General features: G+C 41.2%; 1 protein-coding gene across 2 annotated transcripts in view; it reads left to right on the top strand.

The window, feature by feature from the left end:
• The window catches only part of WDR20 (WD repeat domain 20), a 51,009-nt gene that overhangs the window by 13,430 nt on the left and 15,308 nt on the right, over positions 1 to 22,271 (top strand). For both annotated transcript variants that reach the window (XM_033139492.1, XM_033139502.1), the window contains exon 2: positions 19,590 to 19,772. In XM_033139492.1, the coding sequence (XP_032995383.1) occupies positions 19,590 to 19,772 (183 nt within the window). The remainder of the gene's footprint in view (positions 1 to 19,589; positions 19,773 to 22,271) is intronic.

Here is a 22,271-nt window from a genome sequence, read left to right as displayed (position 1 = left end):
GTTTCAGCAGGGAACTCTGGCATGCAAAGTGCAGAAAGCTTGACTGTGCTTTGCAGTATCAAAAAACAACATGAAAAAGTTTGGTAGCAACCATGAGTTAAAATTACTAATGCAGGGGAAGAGGAGAACCGACCCTCCATTGTGAAGTAATTAAGCCAGATGTGGGGTGTGGATGGCAGCTTCTATTTTAGACATATATTTATTATATTTATATACGTTAATCCAAACATGTTCTCTGCATGAAATATAGTTTATAATTTGCAGTGCTGTAGGAGGGAAGCAGTTTGTGGTAACAGAGAAAGAAGGGCATTAGTGACATCAAGTATATAAAATACACCTATAAAGGTAAATTTCTGCCAGTATAGAATCATAGAATTGTAGGGTTGGAAGGGACTCCAAGGGTCATCTAGTCCAACCCCCTGCAATGCAGGAATCTCAACATAACATCCACAACAGATTGCCATCCAACCTCCGCTTAGTAGAAATTGATAGTCAGAATAAGAGCTGAGCTTAGCCTTTGGCTAATACTTTTTATTTGAAAGAAAATGCAAGGTGGAAAGAATAAAATCTGAATGGCTGTGGGAGAAAGTTTTATTTATTTTTTACAGGGTAGGGGGCCATACCCTAACAAGCAGTTAGAGTTGTACATCGTGCATTAAGCTTACCAGTTTGTTTGCCTAGGGGCTTCTTTTCTCTCTGACAAAAGGATCCTTTTTTCAGATGACTATGGCAGAACCTTGAGCCCATGTCCTAGGGCAGCCTGGGTCCAATATATGCTTCCTTCCAAGCAAGCTACCGTATTTTTCGCGCCATAGGACGCACCGGACCATAGGGCGCACCTCAGTTTTAGAGGAGGAAACAAGAAAAAAAAATATTTTTCTGGTTTTCTTCCTCTAAAAGCCCTGGTTTTGTTGTTGTTGTTTTTTTGAGGATCAGCTAAAAGTTTTGCAGCTGTTTTTGCAAAGGCAAAAGGCCTTTTTTTAAAGGATCAGCTAAAGGTTTTCAGCTTTTTTGCCAAGGGGAAAGCCCTGGGGTTTTTTTTTTAGGATCAGCTAAAGGTTTTGCAGCTGTTTTTGCAAAGGCAAAAGGCCTTTTTTTAAGGATCAGCTAAAGGTTTTGCAGCTTTTTTGCAAAAGGGAAAGCCCTGTTTTGTTTTGTTTTTGGTTTTTTTTTGAGGATCAGCTAAAGGTTTTGCAGCTTTTTTTGCAAAGGGAAAAGCCCTGGGTGTTTTTTTTTAGGATCAGCTAAAGGTTTTGCAGCTTTTTTTGCAAAGGGGGGAAAGCAAAGCTCCTTTTGCAAAGGGGGAAAAGCAAAGAGGAAAAGCCCCATTTTTATGGGGTTTAACTCACATTTCTGAAAAAATCTTAAGGAAAGGGAGCCATTTCTACTGTTTGTAGACAGATAATCTAATCAGCCAGTCACATGTCCTGGGGAAACAAACAACCTCCCTCTGCAGCACATTCAACAAAGGAGGGCGGGGCTGAAAGGGAGCAGGGGACTCTTATCTCTCTCCCGATCTCTTGCTGATCAGCTGCTGAGCGGGGTCCTTTCAACACTCCCTTTTCTCTTTGTAAAATAAAAGGCACAATCTGCTTTTGGCCCCTGGGCAATTCAGCTCCAGGGACCACCATTCGCTCCATAAGACGCACAGGTATTTCCCCTTACTTTTCAGGAGGAAAAAGGTGCATCTTATGGAGCGAAAAATACGGTATCTGGGGTTTGTATAATATTGAACATCCTTCCATGGAGTGCTGCCTCTGAAGTGCCATAGGGACATTGATGAGTAATGATCACCAGCTGCAACACAGTCGCTGGACTGACTGAGTCAAAGTGCTCATGAGCAAGTGATGGTTCTCCCATCTCAATGCCCTTCAGGTGCCCTTGCCATGTTGTGTGGAGGAAGGGTACTGTCTGAAACAATAGTTACCCCTTCCTTGGGAAGTGCGACTCTTACGTGCATAGAGTCTAGGAAAAACTGGGTATGGATAAATAAATGGACGAGGAGAACAAAGATCTGTGCTCAAAGTAGCTGCGCCCAGGCCTATAAGGCAGGTGGGCCTCTGCACCTTTAACCAGCAGTTGCAGTGGCTGGAACAGAGCACATGCTGCTCATGGATTCGAACATTTCTTCTACACAATTGAGAGTATTGAAACATGAGGAGCAAGATGTGGGAGACGCGTGTAGCAGTTATACTTTGAGGCATGGCTCTTTTCTTCCTTGTGAACTCTTTTGAAGCAGCGGGGTATAATAGCTGTTTTGAATCCTGAGGCAGAGAGAGTTCTGAGAAGGCTAATGGTGGCAATGAGCTCTTCCTGTATTTGTGCTGAGGCTAGGCTGTTCATGTTCATGCTCTCTCTTTATGCAGTCTGCCCTTCCACCATAGATCTTCTCACCAAAGTTCCCATTGTGGAAACAATGTCAGACCCAAGTGATGCGTGCTCTGTCATCTGAGTAAAGGGCTTCCTTAGTGCGGGGCGGTTTGTATACTGGTGTTAGGTAAAGGTAAAGGGACCTCTGACCGTTAGGTCCAGTCGCAGATGACTCTGGGTTTGCGGTGCTCATCTCGCTCTATAGGCTGAGGGAGCCAGCGTTTGTCTGCAGACAGCTTCCAGGTCATGTGGCCAGCATGACTAAGCCACTTCTGGCGAATCAGAGCAGCGCATGGAAACGCTGTTTACCTTCTCGCCGGAGTGGTACCTATTTATCTACTTGCACTTTGAGTGCTTTCGAACTGCTAGGTGGGCAGGAGCTGGGACTGAGCAACAGGAGCTCACCTTGTCATGGGGCTTCAAACTGCTGACCTTCTGATCGGCAAGCCCTAGGCTCTGTGGTTTAGACCACAGTGCCATGTGCAGTTAGAGTCTATAGTCTGTCACAGCAGTGTAGGTGGTGGCAGGGAGAGGAATAGTGTATTTTGGCAACTCATTTTCAGTTATTTTGCCAGCTAAGAAATTGGGCTAAGCTTGATCCTTACCACCTGCTGCCCATCTTGGCCACTCTACCAATAGTTCTGCCAACAGTGAAGATATGTTGCTGTCTCTGGGACTATCAGCTAACATGATCACCAGTGATGGTGTGGTATGTGCCCAAGATACATCAGCATTGGGAATGTAAGCCAGTTAAGATGGTATCCTTGAAGCTTGGGATTGTAGTGTGAGCTACCTTGGGTTGGTAAAATCTTAATTGGACCAATGTGCTGGTAATCTCTTGGAAGAGGCTTTGCTATGACTGCTTCAAAAAAAATCCTTAATTAAAGGACAAAATAGTTGGTTCTAGATTTTCTCCTTAGCAATAAAACATTTAAGCAGCCCACAAATATCTCATGTCTCACGGAATACCAATGTTCTGCTCCAATATCTCATTCTGAGGAGAGAAGAGAATTATTATTCCAAATGACTTCAAGCTACAAATAGGTGGGCAGCTGTTATGGAGGGAGGATCTGTCCAAATGAGCAGTAATTAAAATGGAGTGCTGAATATTTGAAGACTTAATAGATGTAGGAAACAAGTTGCTACAACTAGAAAGAGAGGGAGTAGGAAAATAAGGCCTTTGCTACATCCTTTTTATAAGATTTATAAAAGTGACTGAGAACAGGGATTGGGAGGCATGGCACAGGAGACACTGTAATTATATTTTCAAGTATAAATAGAAGTCTGTCTGGGATTGCAGTTCCTGGAGGCATCTGTGTGTGTGGCACTAAATACGTTTCTCACACTGGTTGAGAAGCTACACAAATCAAAGTACAGTAGAAGGTTAACTAGTTTTACATTTTTAACCAGAACAGGAAAGTACTAAATTTGTAGGCAGTGTGTCATGAACACATGCGAAACCTAATTTTTCTATTTCTAGAACCACTGTAGCGCTGTGTTACTGTTGTAACACTTTTTCCTGATTGTGTTGGGACTAGAGCAGAGGTCGGCAACCTCCGGCCCAACCGAGCTGCCTGCTTGACAAGTCTCCCGGGTGCGGTGCAGGGACTTGCTGAGCGGCGCTGGAAATTGCGTCTGCGCACACACAGATACTGGAAATCATGTCTGCGCATGTCCAGACGCCAGTAATCGCGTCTGCGCAGGCGCAATTTTTTGGTGTCTGGACATGCGCGGGCGCGATTTTCGGTGCCACAGACATGCGCAGACGCAATTTCTGGCATCGCGTTGCGCATATCCAACCCACAGACGCTCTCCGTGGGCTTGATCTGGCCCATGGCCTGATAACCTTGCCGACACCTGGACTAGAGTCTTAACATTTGGGTGGGGGAAAGTAACGCAGTTTTTCAGAACTTGTCGAGGAGCCTCCCAATGACTTTTGACTTAAGTTCAATAGAAGTTTAAATTGTTATTGCCTATTCTTTCTAACTCAAGAACTGTAACATAAAGTGATTTTCTAGGAACTGTTAATTACTTCCTTGCGTGAATAGGCAGAAATCCTCTGCCTAACTGGCATGTATACATCAAAATTATTTCCATTGCCAGTGGTGTTTTATTATTATTATTATCTTTGCACCCTCTTTACCCTCAAATTTGCTCAACAAAACTGATTATTGATTAATGAGTTTAGATTATTCTTGTCTTTATAGTTTTTCTTTAAGCTATCAGTTATATTATAGCACATCTTTCTTGATCATCACTGTTTCTGTAAAATTAGCATGAGTTCAAAGAGTACATTTGATTAAAGCAGAGAGAGTGATCTAATTTAGGGGTGTCATAGGGATGGATGTAGCCAAGATTATAAAGAAGCTGAACAATAATTATGAATTAATGTTTCTTCCACCAGCCTGTTATTGCATGGGTGTACAGAGAATGAGGAACTCACACATAGCTGTCTATAACCTATTGATTGGAACAAAAGGATATTATTTGAATAGGAGTGCTCCTTTTCCTCCCCTCCCTTTTGCCTGGTTCCAGATTCATTTTATTTCTCCAAGATGGGCTGTTGGAGATTAAGGCCTCACACCAATGTCAGGGAGGAGTTAACCTGGCATGCTTTCCTGGATAGTGCAGTGTTTGGAAGGGCGAAGGAGGTGCCCTAACCAGATAGGCAAGAAGGCTTTGAATAGCAGGTGAGAATAAGGAAGTTGAGAGGTACTGCAATTTTAGACACTGATCCAAAGGAGGAAAAGATGTGAGTAGCTTCTTCTTTCTTCAGCTGTTTGGAGTTCTGGCTCATCATCTCCTACCTCAAATAATCAACCCCCCCCCGCCCTTTTGCCTATTGGGCCAAGTTGTGGAGTTTCCAGGAAATGGTTCCATGCTCTAAATTAGGATCTTATTCAGCATGTTTATTTTGACTAATAGTAAACAACTGAAGATGTACCGTGTACTCTGATAACCGTACATGCTATATAGTAGCAGCATTTTTCCAGCAGCTGAAGGGATTTGAATGAGAAGGTCTGATAAGGAGGGAAATTAAAGCACACTAAGAATTGAAAGCACTGAAACAGGTGTCTACAATTTTTGGCTTTCCTTGCTGGCCATGCAAAAAACTGGATAGATACCGTATTTTCCCGTGTATAACACGCACCCGTGTATAAGACAACCCATATTTTTTGGGACTCAAAATTAAGGAAATGAGGGGAGATTGCCCCCAGAGTTGTTGAGCTTTTTTTGGGGGGGGGATTCCCCAGAGTTGCACAACTCACCGAAGCCATTGATCGTCTGCCCGCTAGCCGTCAGCAACTGCCAGACACACTGCCACTTCCCACAGCAGCAGCTGCAGCCCAAAAACCACCGCTTAAAACCTCCTGCTCGCGGCTGCCACCAATTGCACATCCCCCCGCTGCACTATCCATGTATAAGACGACCCAAAATTTTTAACAGTTCTTTATAATATAACAACCTCATCTTATACACAGAAAAAGACGGTAACCCCTTCTCTACATTTCCTGAACTCAAGCACAAAAAACATTGGGGGCAATGAAAGGCAGTCTGTTCCTTAATGACCAAGGTTGTCTGGCAACATAGCTGTCAGATGACCCTTAACTTTCTGCCTAGTGGCTCAGGTGGTAGGGATCCCCATAGAAAGATACCTGCCACTTTCTACAGCTTCAAAGTTGGGATAAAGGCAGGCTGCTCACTACAGTGGAGTTACATACTTGCCGCAGTGAGCATAATTGGACATCTTCCCTGTTATGCTAAATTTAATAAAACTCAAAGAGTTCTGTATTGGGCAAGACATTACTGTTATAAGTAATGTGGAGTTGTAGGGGTGGGGAGAGACGTAGAAAGAGAAGGAAGGAAGGAAGGACGGAGGGAGGGTTGGTGAAATTTCATTATTTTGCATTGTAATGGTATATGAAATAGGTACCTTATTTTTGTTGGCGGTATGAGAGTCCGGAGGGCCCAGGGCATGGTTGGTTGCAGATGGCTGGTTGCCTGACTTCTGTAGAATTAAGAAACAGGCTCTAGTGCATACAGCTGCATATATGATTAGGAGCCCTGACCAGCCATCAGCACAGATCCAACACCCCTATAACCTGTTCTCACTTTTTACTCAGCAAGCAGAGGTTGTGCGGGCAGGGCTTCTGCATGTTTGGTGAGAAGCGACGAGATAAGTAGCCACAATTCCACTCCCCTCCATGACTAGATGGAACATGAGAAAGAACCTATAGTTACGGGGGTGGGGGTGGGGGTGGAGACAACTTACAACTTTGAACATGCCCAGTGAAATTGCATTTATTCATTATGATGCTACTAACTCATTTTTATGAAAACATTCTTACGCATGGAAAATGTTCTGCCCCACATCACTGCTAGTACACTAGGATGGGTGAGGAGGTAGTAGGAAGTGAAAGAGAGCAGATTTCCAGGAGGGAACACACTAAAATGCCAGCTTGTCTTCTAGCAGTGGTGGCTGCCAATTGCTCCAAAACCCCAGCATTCATTTTCACTCCCACCCCACCAGTTGACTACCTGCATGCATATGATAGAGTAGCTGCATATGGCACCATTTTGAAAATACTGTATGTGAATTCTTTTCTGCTGGCTGTCAATTACGAAGCCAAACTTCCAAATGTTACTAAACCAGGTTAACAAGTTGTACGATTATGAAACAAATGAGGCTAATTGCTTTCACGTTGTTATGCTGCTAGGGCGCATCTTTTAATTGTTTCAGTTGGACCTTGGGGAAGGGAGAAGTCCACAGCAGAAATCATTTTGAGAGAGCTACTGAAATTGAATTGCTCAATAATTACTGAGGCCTTTTACAATTGCGTCTGACAACATTTTTTGTCTCTGCAAAATCTTTGCCTACTCATCCGATAGGAAAACACCTGCTAGGGAGGGAAATTTGAGACCAGTGTATATAAGCAAGCAGAACAGTAATCTTGTTCACGTGATTTAGACTTGGTTTTTTTCTGTCTCAGTGAATATGGGAAAACTTTCATACCAGGAGTGTGAAAGCATTTTGCAGCAATATTTTGTGCAGCAAATAGTTGTACATATGACACTGCACAATAACACCGAATAGCCCCCACAACCATGTTGGCTTTCTACCTGCATGCTTTTTGTTCATGGTCTTCTACAGTTGTGAAGTTGGGATTTGTAAGATAAAGTTGGAAGGTTATCTGCCCTTGCCTACTGGCCCTATTGCTAAACCTGTGCAGGTGGCAGGTGCTTACCTTGCTTGTTTGCTTAACTGTTTACCTTAATGCTTTGTCACTGAGGCTGAGACTCTTGTCTGCTTGGATTCTGCTAATTTTTGTAGAACTGCCACCATCTCCCTCCTTCTGCTTACTTGTTTCTGTCTTCCTTCCTTCCTTCCTTCCTTCCTTCCTTCCTTCCTTCCTTCTTTCCTTCCTTCCTTCCTTCCCTCCCTCCCCTTCTCTCCATTTTGCTGCTACCTTCCTTTCAAACACCAGCCAGTGCTCCAACTGGCCTATCTGGAAGTGGAAGAATGCAGTAGTAGGTGGCGGCGGCGGCAGCTTACACCCTGAGAACTACTGAGTGCTGAGGTGTGGTGGCAAAGAGTTGTGTGCTTGGCACCAGTGGTACCAGGAAAGGAGAGGGAGGTGCAAATTCATTGTGTGGCAGTGGAGTGAGGGGCAGTCTTTTTGCAGTTGCAGGGAAGGGACCATTGACACACAGTCCCAATATTACAACCAAACTATGGGTTGTCCGTAATCTGGCCGCAAAGGGCTTACATGGTCACTTATTTACTCTCCCCTTCCATCCTGCACTTCCTGGTTTCTGTCAACCACACTTTAGCCTGACACCAGAATTGCTCAGAGTGACAGTGGTTACCACAAACCATGGCTTCTGGTTCTATTTTCGAAGCATACTATGAAACTTAATCTTCCCAATTCAGACATCATGTCAAGCTATTGTCATTGAAAATCAAGACGCTTAGATGAGAGTTGGCATTGCCATGAGCTTGCTTTTCCCTCTTGTGTTCCCAGTGGTGAAAACCTGTTTTCATTGGTGCCATGCTATTAAAACCAGAGTTGGTTAGAGCTCTTTAAAGAGAATGTGTGCGTTTCTAAATATTCGATCTTCTCAAGATGGCATACTGTGTTGGCTTGAGGTTTCTTGATCTTTAGATGTCTATAACCATGCTGTGTTGTTTAGTTATCACTGGCAAGAGTTTCTGTTTGAAGCTCGCTTGCTTAAGCTAATGCGCTTTAAGTTTACAACTGTTCATTTTTCTTCCCTTCAGTGGACTGGTCTGTTTTTTTCATGCCACCAAGCCGTACTTTTGCAAAGCATTCTGTGGTTCAATATAGATGTACTTGTTTTGACAATTTGCTGCTTTCTCTTCTGCTATTCAAAAGTTGTTCTTGTCTTTCTTTGGCATAAGTTCATTCACATCTTAAGTACACTGGAATAGAAACTGCATTTCCCATACACAGCTTATTGCAGTCATGTAGCACAGAAGATCTATAAATCAGAGCTGTTAACCAACCTATGCTCACATACTGTTTGTGAGTAAGGGAGCAGATGAGCAATGAATTCCACTATTTACTGGCCTGGCTGCAAGGCAGTTGCGTTGCTGGTACTAAATGTTTCATTATGGGGTGGGAAATTGAAACATGACTGTAGAGATGAACTTGTGATATTTAAGTTGAACTTCCTCCTGCTAAATCATTGATTTTGGGAACTGTTGCTGTAAAAATGACAGAGGGAAATCATGAATAAAACATAATCTATAAAACAGTATTAACAACAAAGGAATACAATTATGTGTAAAAGGTAAAGGATAACCCTGGATAACCGGTTAAGTCAAAGGCGACTATGGGGTTGTGGTGCCCATCTCGCTTTCAGGTCAAGGGAGCCGGAGTTTGTCCACAGACAGCTTTCCGGGTCATGTGGCCAGCATGACTAAACTGCTACTGGCGCAACAGAACACCGTGACGGAAACCAGAGCACACGGAAATGCTGTTTACCTTCCCGCTGCAGCGGTACTATGTGTACACTCTATCCCCCACTTATAATCTTTCACTCTATTCATCCCATTAAAATACATACCGCTCCTGATCCATTTATGAGCCTACAGTAGTGTTGACTAGTGTACCTTAAACCTATTTTGACTTTGAACTCTACTTCTGAGGCCTTTAAGTACACCAGAGAGATAAGGTTATGCAGGTGGATTCTGGGGAAAAGGCCTCTTCAGAAGGTGTGCCCTGACTGTAGACTGCTCAATTCAGAGAGGCTCACCTGGTGTCTTCCTTGATGCCCTTCTTGCACTTAGCAAATACCGGTACCTCTTTATTCCCTCAGACCTTCCTTCCTTCCTTCCTTCCTTCCTTCCTTCCTTCCTTCCTTCCTTATTTATTTATTATTTATGTATAAAAGTATTTCTACACTGTCAAATTATCAAATAGCAGGGTAATGTACAATAATAAGCACCGTTAAAAACAATACAAATCGTTTAGTTTCTCACTGACATAGCACTCTGTGATTTTAGACTCTGTTTGTCTTTTCATTGCATTTCATACTTTGTTTTCTGATACTTTGCTCCCCTGAGCAAAGTGTGGAATAGAAATGCAGTCAATCAATTGCTAAAGTAGGTGGGATGTAAAGAGCTCTGTTCTGGGCTTCTGCACATACAGCCCCTTTGCTTTGCAAAGACCACCTTGAAGCACTTGTAGAAACAGTCTCTGGCATACCGCAAAGAACATTAATCAAAAGTGGAGAACAGAAACTTACTTGTACATGCACCAAAGCACACTTGCTTAGAATTTTTTGTATCCTGTCCTATATGTTTCAAAACAAATCTGACTGATTTACATAGGCTGTTTGCTAACTCCTGTTGCAAGGTAGGCTTGCATAATTATTGCAACAAGTATATCTGATCTACCTTTACACAGACATAGCACTGTGACACAGGTGTCACCAATGTGGTGTCCACAGAGGCATATGCTTCTGTGCATAGGGTTTCCCCGCCCTCACTGAAATTACACATGAAAGAAGCATTCTGTTGCGTGCAATAGAATAGGTTAGGGTGTCCATGATGGACACAACTGCAAACCAGGTAAACTATGACCCAAAAAGTTTGGGATCCCTTATGGACAGGAAGGAGTTCACTTATTCCAAAAACTTCATCTTTAGTCTAGAACTTCTGCCTCGTGCTGCCTTAGAGTTAAAATACTTACGCACCTCTTACAACCCTGACAATCAATTTACAATGCATATATAAACCAGCTGGTTCTCATTTTTAGAATTCAAAGAGTGCTGTAAAATGACATTTTATTCATAGCTTACTTGGAATAAAACATGTCAGTTCCAAGACAAAAGCAAATTAAGACTTCTATGCATTTCTTAACATTTCATAAAGCAGGTGTCTCTGGGATTTTTGTTTTTATTGCGTGCTGCAATACTAAATAATTGAATAATTTTGTAATTCTCTCCTAGGCAGTTTCTATATGATCAAAAACATCTCTACAATTTGACAAAAGTACAAAATCAGAATTTGACATAACCATTTAGGATAGAGAGAATGCACAGTGATTAACCATCACCACCACATTAGAACATCTCCATAGCAACCCAAGATAAAATTATGCAAACTGCATTTAGTTTGTTGATAACTTATTTACATCTAAGTGAAAGATGAACATCTAAGATTTTGACTTCTGTGGTGTGCATATTATAGGACTGTGAACAGTTTCTTTTACACTGAAATGCCAGTATCTGTAATGCATTCATTTTTCAACCAAGGTGCTAAGATCTTTGGGGTTTAAGTATTACTGTTTGTATTGTGAAACTTTATACTTATATATAGTACTTCATAATTGACATGTTGGTGAGTTTGCACTTGAAAAAATCCTGTTGCTTAAGGGCCAATGTAGACATTACACACAGATGTGAGTAACATCTCTGTAGGAACCTAAAAAATCAAATCAAAAATTTTGAGAGACGGTGAGTAATCTTTTCCCTAGTGGCTGTTTTTTATTATCAAAATGTGCCATCCTCCAAACCCATTTCTCTCCCCCCCCCCCCAGACTTGCAATTGAAACTTACTGGCTGTAGTACTACTCTAAATTGAGAAACAACTACCAGGGAGAAGGAAGTAGACACACCACCTGTTTCTCCTCCTGAACTCCCTGTCCTGAAACTGCTGCTGATTGGCCAGCAGGGTAACCTTAAAGAAACCCATGCATTTGGCTGTAAAATGCACCCAAATTGGAATCATTCTAATTTCAAAGAGGAAAAATAATATTGGACAGTTAGAGTGGCTAACCATTGAGTCTGACTTGATACCACATTAAGGACTGGATTTAGTGGAAGGCATTGCCCTAGTTTGCATGGAACACTAAACTCTGGATGGGGTGAGTTTCCTCATAGGAACCTTCTCGCATGCCGGCAGTGGGTGGGACTAGAGGCAGAAATGGGTGGGCGAGAGGCTAAACAGTCAATGGAGCAGCAGCTGTCATTGTTACCTTTGAATTACAGACCACATTCCAGCCTTGCAAAACCCAGAGGTTTTCCCACATGCAGATCTCTCTTTCCTTCCAGGCAAGCAAAAGGGATGAACATATTTCAAAGAGCTATTCCAGGCAGGCAAAAGCACTTGAGGAAGTGAAGCAGTGCCAGTGAGGTGAGCTTGTATTGAGGTGAGCTTGCATTAGACCCCCTGGGCCTGAGGCTCCCCACCCCAGCACTAAACCATTGCTTAGTGTTGGGTTGGCAAATATCTTTTTCAGCCTAAGGCCCATAGTGAAGGCTGCTCACTTATGGCATGGGCATGACAAACATGGATAGTTTGTGTCTGCATACACAACATTTTTCAACCCCACAATAGGCTAGGAGTGTGGGTTGAGATAAACACAGAGAAGGAAAATCAGGGTAGTCTTAGTGCCTTTTCTCCCTCTGGCACGGCACTTTTGTAAGGAAGTCTTTGCATATAACCAAAATATTGCAGATTATCACATATACTGGTTCGTTCAAAATAAGCTAGCTTTAGATGGTGAGTTAAGAAGATTACTTGTTAAACTAAGCAGAACTTTCAGTAAACTACAATTACTATTTCGTACACAAGGACAAACTAAGATGAGAGGAAAGTGAAAGAAAATGCTGGCAAAATCCTTCTCTTGGCTGTACAAGATAGGGGAACGCATGAGCCTGAGGCTTTGTTTAGGCTTATTGCAGCTTGTGTACATAGCACCTAAGAATGGTTTAGCATCACACACAAGCACTTCCAGTGAGTTACTCTTTGGTTATGTCCTTTATAGGAAGCATCTACTGTTTTGAATGACCTAGAGAATGTCAGGTTTTTGTGCTGATTTGTCAAGTAAGTACAATCATAGGGTTAATCATCAGAGGAGAAGAAATCTGCTGTAATACCTTTTTTGTTTAACAAAATGTTGCACCAAGCCAAAGAATGGAAATCTTTATGCATTCATGTAGCACAATTGCATGGTGTGCAGTGCTGAATTGCCATCTGAAGAGCTTAGTCAAAAGATGGAAGTTGACACAATAGATAATAAACAGTGGTGGTATGTGTACTGAATGAATGCCTTTTGGATGATGCTAGCAATCTCCATCTCCACTTATCTGAAGTCATGCAGATCTTTGGCAACAAGTCTCAGTGGCTTGAAATTGTGTTTAAGGAGCACCAGAATTTTGAATTAATCTCTGCTTTAAACACATAAGGGTGCAGAAGAATATAAAACAGGCAATAAGGGAGAAAATCCTTGTTTTCAGGGTGTCATCTGAAGCCTGAAAGAGGAATTGAATCAATGCTTTGTGAATGTGTATGGAGCCTAAAAATTGGCCCAGCCTAAAATGGGGTATGCAGAGAGCAGGTTGGGATAACCCTTGACAGATTCTGAATTGATGTGTCTAATGAATGTATTTGGACTTTTTCTATCCATCACATGGCCTTTGTTGCATATAACCACAATTAATAGCCCTTTGTGTTGGTGAAAAGTGGCATATAAATGCTGGTATGAATAAAATGAATACTCCCAGTATATCTTAATGATAGAACTTCGTGTTCTGTAAATATTGGCCATTCATTGTTCAAAATCACTCTGCATCATCAAGATATCCTGAGGCATTTTTGATAGGCCCCTTGGCAATTTTGCTTTGAGGCTGTGCAAGGATCCATCTTAACCTCCATGTTGTTAAATACCTATATGAAACTGCTGGGGAACATCATTTGGGAAACAATGTCACCAATATGCAGATGATTCCCAGCTGTCTCTCTGTTCCACCTGAAATCAGGTGATGCTGTGAAGATGCCAGACCAGTGTCTGGTGACACTAATGAGCTGTATGCAGGCCAGTAAATTGAGCTGAGCCTTTGCCCATATAGTTCTCAACAGATTACAGTCAATTGCTTACACGTCTATCCCAAGTCGCAGTGTACCTTTTAGAGCTCAGAGGTCAACAGTCAACATGATTTTTTCACTGCATCAGCTGCAGGAGAAATGCTGAGAGCAGAGACGCCCCTTGTACATCACCTTCATAGGCCTGACAAAGGCCTTTGATATCTTCAGCTGAAAAGGACTCTTCGCACTGCTGAACAAGTTAGGTGGCTCACCTAAGATTGTGTTCTTCCACGAGAACATGCACAGCACTGTCCAATATGGCGGCTCATCCCCCTGGGATGATGGTCAAAGAGTGTTCTGCCCTAGCTGTACAGACCCAGGGCAATTAAAAAAACTGAAGGAGAGCAGGACAGTTGTGTTTGGGGCAGTAATTTACCATTAAAAACAACAACACCCTTCAGTTGGTTCCTCGAAAAGAAGCATAAATAGGGAGAGTGACTTGCAGCGTGATTTTTCAAGGATCTGTGTTTGCTAAATTGTGTTAATAATAATAATAATAATAATAATAATAATAATAATAATAATAATAATAATAATAATAATTTATTTGTACCCCGCCCATCTGGCTGGGTTTCCCCAGTCACTCTGGGCGGCTTCCAACAGATATTAGGATACATTAAAATGTCACAGATTAAAAACTTCCCTGAACAGGGCTGCCTTCAGATGTCTTCTGAATATAAGGTAGTTGTTTATCTCTTTGACATGAGATGGGAGGGCATTCTACAGGGCGGGCGCCACCCCCGAGAAGGCCCTCTGCCTGGTTCCCTGTAGCTTTCCTTCTTGCAGTGAGGGAACTGCCAGAAGGCCCTCGGCGCTGGATCTCAGTGTCTGGGCTGAACGATGGGGGTGGAGACCCCCTTCAGGTATACAGGACCGAGGCCGTTTAGGGCTTTAAAGGTCAGCACCAACACTTTGAATTGTGCTCGGAAACGTACTGGGAGCCATTGTAGATCTCTCAGGTCCGGTGTTATGTGGTCCCAGCGGCCACTCCCAGTCACCATTAATATAAATATTGGCCTAATTATTTAGTAACTCTGACTGCTTGCCACCACAACTTCTAAATGTTGCTTAATACATTGTCCCTCTGTTCATTTAAGAATGTGAAAGCAATTTTTACACCTTGGCCTAAATTTTTGCTTAAGCTGTGTTGTTAGGTTTCGAGATTTGGGGGGTAATGATGTGAAAAGTTTTGTTGTTGTGTGGTCTTCTGAAGTTTAGATAGTTACATTTGTCCCAAATAAAATTTAACTAAATATGGAAATCCACAGTTGAAACCAATACTGACGGGTAATTTTGTGCTTGCTTTCAGTGTCACAAAATGGAACAAACTGTCTCTTCTACTATAATTATACATAGTAAGCAAAAAATACTCAATATAATGAAATGAAATGCAGTGGGTATCCATGATTGGTAAAAAGGGCTGCCACATTTCACAGATCCTGAATCCTTCACCTTTTGAAGCAGAAATATACCGGTAGTTGGTGATTCTCACAACTTTGTCAGCCTTCTCCAGCTGCTGGGAATTGTAATCCAAAACACCTGGAGGATGCAAGCTGCTTTATGTCTGTTAGGAAAAAATGGACTGCTTAACAGCAGCCTGACATACAGATGTTACCATAATTGGTGAAACTTTTTTCCTGTTACCTTATATATTTGTTGGGAAAAGCCTAATCTGAATTCTTGTGTGTCAGGTTGCTACAGGAACAGAAGCAGACCTAAGGGAAAAGGTGGCAGCCCGAGGAGTACCTGAATTTAAGTCACCATGTATCTTTCACCTTGGTATAAAAGGTTTATCTAGGACTCTCAAAACAGTATTTTTGTTTGCTACACATTAGCATTGGCTACATCTTGCTCTGGTTTTGTTTTGGGTAGTGCAGGTGGGGAAGAGAAAATTGAACCATAGTGGATGCTGTTGCCACTTAGATGTGAATAGATTGATGTTGGTATTTGGTAATCCTATCAGCAATATTAGAAGAGCAGAGATTTGGTTTGTGGTGACCCGTAATAGTTGGTAAATTCTCACATAATTTATGGAATTTTATTCAATACAATGTTGTGATAGTCTCCAGTCTAAATGGTAGATTTGTAGAGAATGTTAACCATGATATCTAAATTGAACCACCATGTTCAAAGGAAGTATGCCAAAATACCAGGGATTGGGGATAAACATCAGTAGAAGTTTGTTTGCTTCATACCATACTTGCAGATTTCCTGGAAGAGTACCGGGTATGTTGGAAATGAGGTGTAGATTAGATAGATCCCTTTGCAAAATCATATTTTGTCATCCAGGCACCTTGGGTGTTAGCATAAGAGATCGACTTCAGTATCTCTTGCCAAGAAAAAATGGGCACATAAAATGCAATGTTTCTGGGCTTGCTTGGCTCTTAATTTGATGCTAGATCTGTTTCTGATGACAGTCATATACCAGTGTGTCATGCAAAAACATCTTCACACTGAGTATCTGTCTTGCAGAGAATAGTTTAGCAATGGTATTAATGTGTTCCTCCAGCATGGTAAGAATAATGAATGAAAAATATTACGGCTCCCAAGATGTTTAAGAGCAAAGACCATCAGTCCTTTTCTCCTCCCGTCTGATAAAAAAGTCATTGTTCAGAGGCACATTTAGACAGGTGAGAAATGTATCCTTCAGAGCATTAAAAACCAAGAGTTAGTTAAAGGATAGTTAATGTATTTGCTTCCTCTGTTTTACTTATGGGGTGCTCTTTGTATTTGTAACAAACTCTTTAAAAATTGCTTGCCCCCAGGTCCAGTGGTTAGCCCTCTGGCTTGCACAGTCTCTTAAATTTAGTGGACTCTTACTAAATATGTTAGTGCTGTAGTATGAAATGGCAAAGAGGTCATCTTTAATTCAGTGCTTTTGGAAACGGTATCTGAAGCATTTAGACATAATGAAATGTTCAGTGCTTTTATTCCAACTTTTTAAAGTACCGTACTGAGGCTGGATCTGAGGAAGCTTGGTAGACTTGAAGAGTCACTTAGTGTGAATGGAAGCACAGAGCACCTTTCAGATACAACCTCCTAACACAATTAGGAACTGCTTCAGATTGCGAAGAAGAGTTCATATAGTGCAGTGGTGGCGAATTTATGGCATGCGTGCCAGAGAGGGCACTCAGAGCCTTCTCTGTGGGCGCGTGCACCGTCACGAGGGGCTGAGCAAGCATTGACTTTTGATGCGCCAGGGCCTCCCACCAGTCTGTTTTTCCTACTCGGGAGTAAGCCACTTTGAGTTCAGCAGGGCTTAACTCCCAGGTCAGTAAGCATATAAAGACGGCAACCTAAGAAGGGGCTGCTGGGTTTACATGTTCGCTGGGCTTTCCTGCAGAAGCCAACAGAGAAATTCATTCCATGGAGGCTGCGATCAAATGGCAGCCGAAGAAACGGCTAATAATAATAATAATAATAATAATAATAATAATAATAATAATAAATATTATTATTATTATTTATACCCTGCCCATCTGGTTGGGTTTATTTATTTATATTTATTTGTATGTGTGCACGCAGACAATCATGATTATCTCACATTAAAAATTGGGAGAGGTTGGCTCTTAGTACAGCCCTCCATTGTGCTAGTGGCCAAAATTGTGGAACCTTCAGGAAAAAATATATTTGCGAGGTTTGATGGCTCATAACACCACTTCGCTTTGGAGTAATACCAATGTTTTTTTTCTGTGGGGACGCATACCCCTAAACATTTTGTGAATTTAATGGGAGAAGAAATTCACTATATTTATTTTCCCCGATTTGAACTATATTTATTTTTCCCCAGTGGTGATTTTCTTGAGTCAAAATGAGAGTACCCTTAAACATTTTTTAAGGAAAAAAGCACTGAGTTATACCATAAAATTATATATCAATGGGAATATCATTTAATAAAGAATGTAATGCAATAACTTTTATGAAGGATTATTTATTACAACAGCAGTCATAAAGAAGAACACACAGAAAAAAGAGATATAAAGGTTAATTTGCCATGTTGGCACTTTGTGATAAATAAGTGGGTTTGGGTTGCAGTTTGGGCACTTGGTCTCTAAAAGGTTTGCCATTGCTGATATAGTGTAATTGGTATTGTTACCTTGAAAGCCATGTTTCCAGTCCACAGGAAAACAGAAAATTAGAGTTTACAATAAATCTGGGTGAAGTTTCCAGTGGTTAGAATGAAACCTTTGTGCACAAATTGGAGGGAAAGGCAAGTGCATATAAAACAAATTTTGTTCCTAAACCATTTGGAATTCAGTTTTCTCCTATAAAGGAGATAGAAAATAAACTCATTTGCTTACCTTATGCTGCCTCAAGGGAAAGCCTAAGGATGCAATACCAACAATACTAAATACCATTGAATTCAATAGGACTTCTGAGTAGACATAGTTAGGCTTGTTCTGTTAATTACAGTTCTTCTAATATATTTGCCAAATGCTTGCTTCCAATATCAGAGCCTTTAAAGTCTACTTGTGATTAAGTTCCTAATTCATTATATTTAAGATCTTAGTTTAAATCACCAAATGCAGCAGAGTGGCTGGGGGGACAGAGAGCAGCCCCCCAGCTGTTCTTTCCACTGCCTTAGGATTGTTCTCAGGATGTCCAAGTTAGCACTATGTAGATTAAGCATGTAATTTACTTGTCAGCTGTATAATTTGTACTAAAAAGTATTAAGGACTCTATTGCCACAACTGTCTCTTAATAGCAAGGGTCATATGGAAAAATACACCTTCCACAATTCAGTTAGTTCCATTGTTGACCCTACTAGAATAATACATATTAACATTGCTCTTGTAATCTTTAAGCATCTTCATGATGGACAATAAAGATGGAACCAGATGTTAGGCTTGACAAAGATTGCAGAAACCTTGTGTTGAATTATTGCATCTATCTCTAATGCTCAGGCACATTTACTTATGACATGTCACCATGCACTAGTTATTTAAAATATTTGTATCCCACTCTTCAGCCTAAAATGATTCCAGAATGACTTACAAGTTCAGTAAAAAACAAGACAGCCCCTGCTCGGGGGCTTATAATCTAAGATATGATACAAAAGGGAAAAGGAATGTGAGTGGAGGATGCAAATGTTTTAAAAGTTGAGTGTTATAATGACCCAGCTAGAATGGAAACAGTTTGGTGAGAGTTTGCACTACTCTTCTGTGATAACGGATAATGACTCTGATGACCAGAGATGAAGCAGCAATGCATTTCATGTAGAGCGTGAAGCTTATTGGCACATCACTTGATACAGTGGAGTTACAGATTCTTGAAACATTTTGCTTCAAACAAGGATGGTCACCTGCCAGCAGTTTCATGTCACCCGAATCTTGTACTAAGGTGTTAATATACAGTAAAACCTTGGGTCCACTATGTTTACTTGTAAGGGGACTTCTTGTTAAGGAATTGAGATATCCATACTCAGTTGCAACTTCTTTGAATTTTTGAAATGTGCTTGCCAATGTGCATGTTACTGTGTAATGCTTTCCATGAATGCATGTGCTGTCTGACTGGGAAGCCTGGATGGTGCCAACTTTTGATAGACTGTGTCCATTTCTGAGGAGGTCAGTTCATGAGTGACTAGATACATTTTGGTCTCCTGATGACTCTCAGGGAGAACAGCCTCTCTCGACTATACAAAAAATTGCTGTTCCTTTAGTACATGATTTCCAAATGGTCTACTTAAAGTTAGTTTTTAAACTGTCTCTGGGTTCTAATCCTGCATTGTTGCCACAGTTGCTACAAACATCAGACTTGTTCTATTGTAGAGTACACTAAAGTACCATTATATTCATTGCTAATCTTATTTTCAATCTTTTTGCAGGCTGCTGACTTGAGTAAACCAATAGATAAAAGGATATACAAAGGAACACAACCAACGTGTCATGACTTCAATCATTTAACAGCCACGGCAGAAAGTGTTTCTCTACTAGTTGGCTTCTCTGCAGGCCAGGTGCAACTTATAGATCCTATTAAAAAAGAAACTAGCAAATTATTTAATGAGGAAGTAAGTGGATACTGTAATCTTGGTGCATGCCAACATTTTCTTTTCTTTTATGAGCTCTCCACATGCATGTTTGTTTTTCCATTTGAAAATAGTCACCTTAGAGGGATACTAGGGGAAGCCTTTGAAAGTGGGAAAGCACATTTATATCACATTCTCTGAGAGCGACTGTATTACAGTAATGCAGTATGGAAGAGGTGGTGGTTTTTCTCACACCCTCAATTTCTCACCATTTGCTTATTGTCAGAAGACTGGAGTACTGTATGGTATATAGCAGTGCACTTAGACTGTGGGCAGCGTTACCTCTGTTTCATCTCCTAATCCAAGGGTGGCTAACCCTCAGGTTGATGGGTTGATCTGACTCCCAAAGGCCCAACAATTTTGCCTGTGGCAGCAAAATAAATAAAATAAAATAAAGTAGACACAGTGCTGAACTGGGTAGACTCTACCATTCTGTGATTGCATGAACTGTTAATATGGAATGCTGTAGACCTATTTCAGTTAATATTAACACTTAGAAGCTTGCATATTTGCAGAAGATAAATTTATTAGTTCTTGGTTTACCTTCAAGCTTGGACAGCTGCATCCGAAGAGCTCCTTCAGGGGAGTTGCACTCAGTGGTTTCTTAGCTTGAACAGCTTACTGCTTTGCAGTTTTCCTCAATTTCAAGTATTTTACCGTGCAATGAAACTGGAACACGTACATACCAGCCTTTGCATGCCCAATACAGTTTTGGAACCATGAAACTTTTTGGGACCATGAAATTGATTTTTTTATTGCTAAGTAACTATTCTAGAGGGGTGGGTAATTCATAATGTAAGACAGCTATGCCCAAACACCTCCCCCTGTTCTCCTTTTGCATATAAGGCAAGATCACAGAATTATAGAGTTGGAAGGGACCACAAAGGTGATCTGCAACTCAGGAGTCTTGCCCAACATGGGACTCGAACCCATGAGTCTAATGCTCTACTGACTTAACTATCCCAGATCATCAGCTCTCCAAAGATGGATCAGCACAATTTGGACAAAATGTTCTGCAACTTGCTTTAGGTATCGTTCATTGCAGAGGTTTCTAAAGAAAATACAACACTGTGAGAGCAGTTGTAAGTCACAAACCTTCTTCCACAATTTTGTACTGGCTTTAATGCCTTGTTACTACTGATGATAGATATTATTATTATTTTATTAATAATAATAAAACATCTGGTGCAACTTGGAAGAAGCATTTTTTTTGTTTTAACTTGTTGAGGTATACCATATGATGGTGCAATGTTTGGCTACCAGATTTTTAAAGTAGAGAGATCTGTAATTTAATTTGAATACAAATTTTACTTTAAAGTGAGTCTCTAAAATCTGATGCTTAACGGTCTTGCCTTCTATCCACTCATAAATATGCTCAGCAGTTTGCTATAGCAACTCAGGTAGTTGCAAACACATTCAAAACACATTTGTGCATTTCTAGCACCTGTGTCAGTAAAATCGTTAACTGGAAGTTTAACATTGGTTATGACTCAGTCGAATTATTCTAGAAGGTGGATCCTTGAGTATCCCTGGATATAAACTGGGTTGGGGGTTTTTTGGGTTCTGTTCTCATGAATGTCAGTCAGACCTATAAAACCTTCCTTTGTTTCATTGGCTGAAAATGTTTCACTTTTCGGGGGTTCAGGAGGCATATTCCTGAAAGTGGTCACCTTAGTACAGAATATGGTGGACTTTGGGCCGGGCATGTTTTTTTCTTTGAAGTTTGCTGAGACAAGAGTAGTAAAGAACTCTACATCTCACTATAAATTTGAGAGCTTGGATCCTATAAGGATGCTTACAGAAGGAGAGTTTCTCATCTTCTCCTGCTACCGCTCAAGTGAGAAAAGACTCCAGAACAATGTGAGATGGTGAAATGTGTGTTGGGGGGTGGCATCTTCTGCTGGGAGGGATAATTGCCGAAAATTGGGCTTGGATCCCAGTATAAGCTTTAATGTAAGGGTTCTCACAAAAGGAAAGTGTCCTGTTCTCTTCTTTATTAATAATATTACCACCTCTCTCTCCCCCGCCCCATGCCGGGGAAATGTGAAACTTCTTTGCTTGTACTGACTCCAGATTATCAGGGATCCATTAGCCCCCATACCTCAACCCACCCTATTCAGCGGGTTCCCCTGAAGCCCAGAGGGGAAACCAGCATTTGCCAGCCTCCTTCCATTGACTCTTCTCTGGACCACCCCAGTATTTTCTAGCTACAGCTGCTCATTTAACACATTGTGCATTGTATACAATTTGTCATGTTGCTGTATATCCTGTACTGAACAAGACAGGGCAGGAACTCTAGGATGGGGTTTTCACATTTCATAATTTGATTATTAAAATTATAGTGTTTTCCCTCAGCGAGCAGCCTTTACATCACTGTACTAGTGAAAAAGTATTGTATCATAAATTTTGGTTAAATAAATAAAATAAGTTGTTTCCCAGTTGAAGACATACTACAGTATTCCAGAGAGGGAAGGATATTTA

This window comes from Lacerta agilis, chromosome 1 (genome assembly GCF_009819535.1).
Source record: "Lacerta agilis isolate rLacAgi1 chromosome 1, rLacAgi1.pri, whole genome shotgun sequence".
Lineage (NCBI taxonomy): Eukaryota > Metazoa > Chordata > Lepidosauria > Squamata > Lacertidae > Lacerta > Lacerta agilis.
The sequence above is the reverse complement of the archived record's forward strand: the minus strand, read 5'-3'. Positions and strand labels throughout refer to the sequence as shown.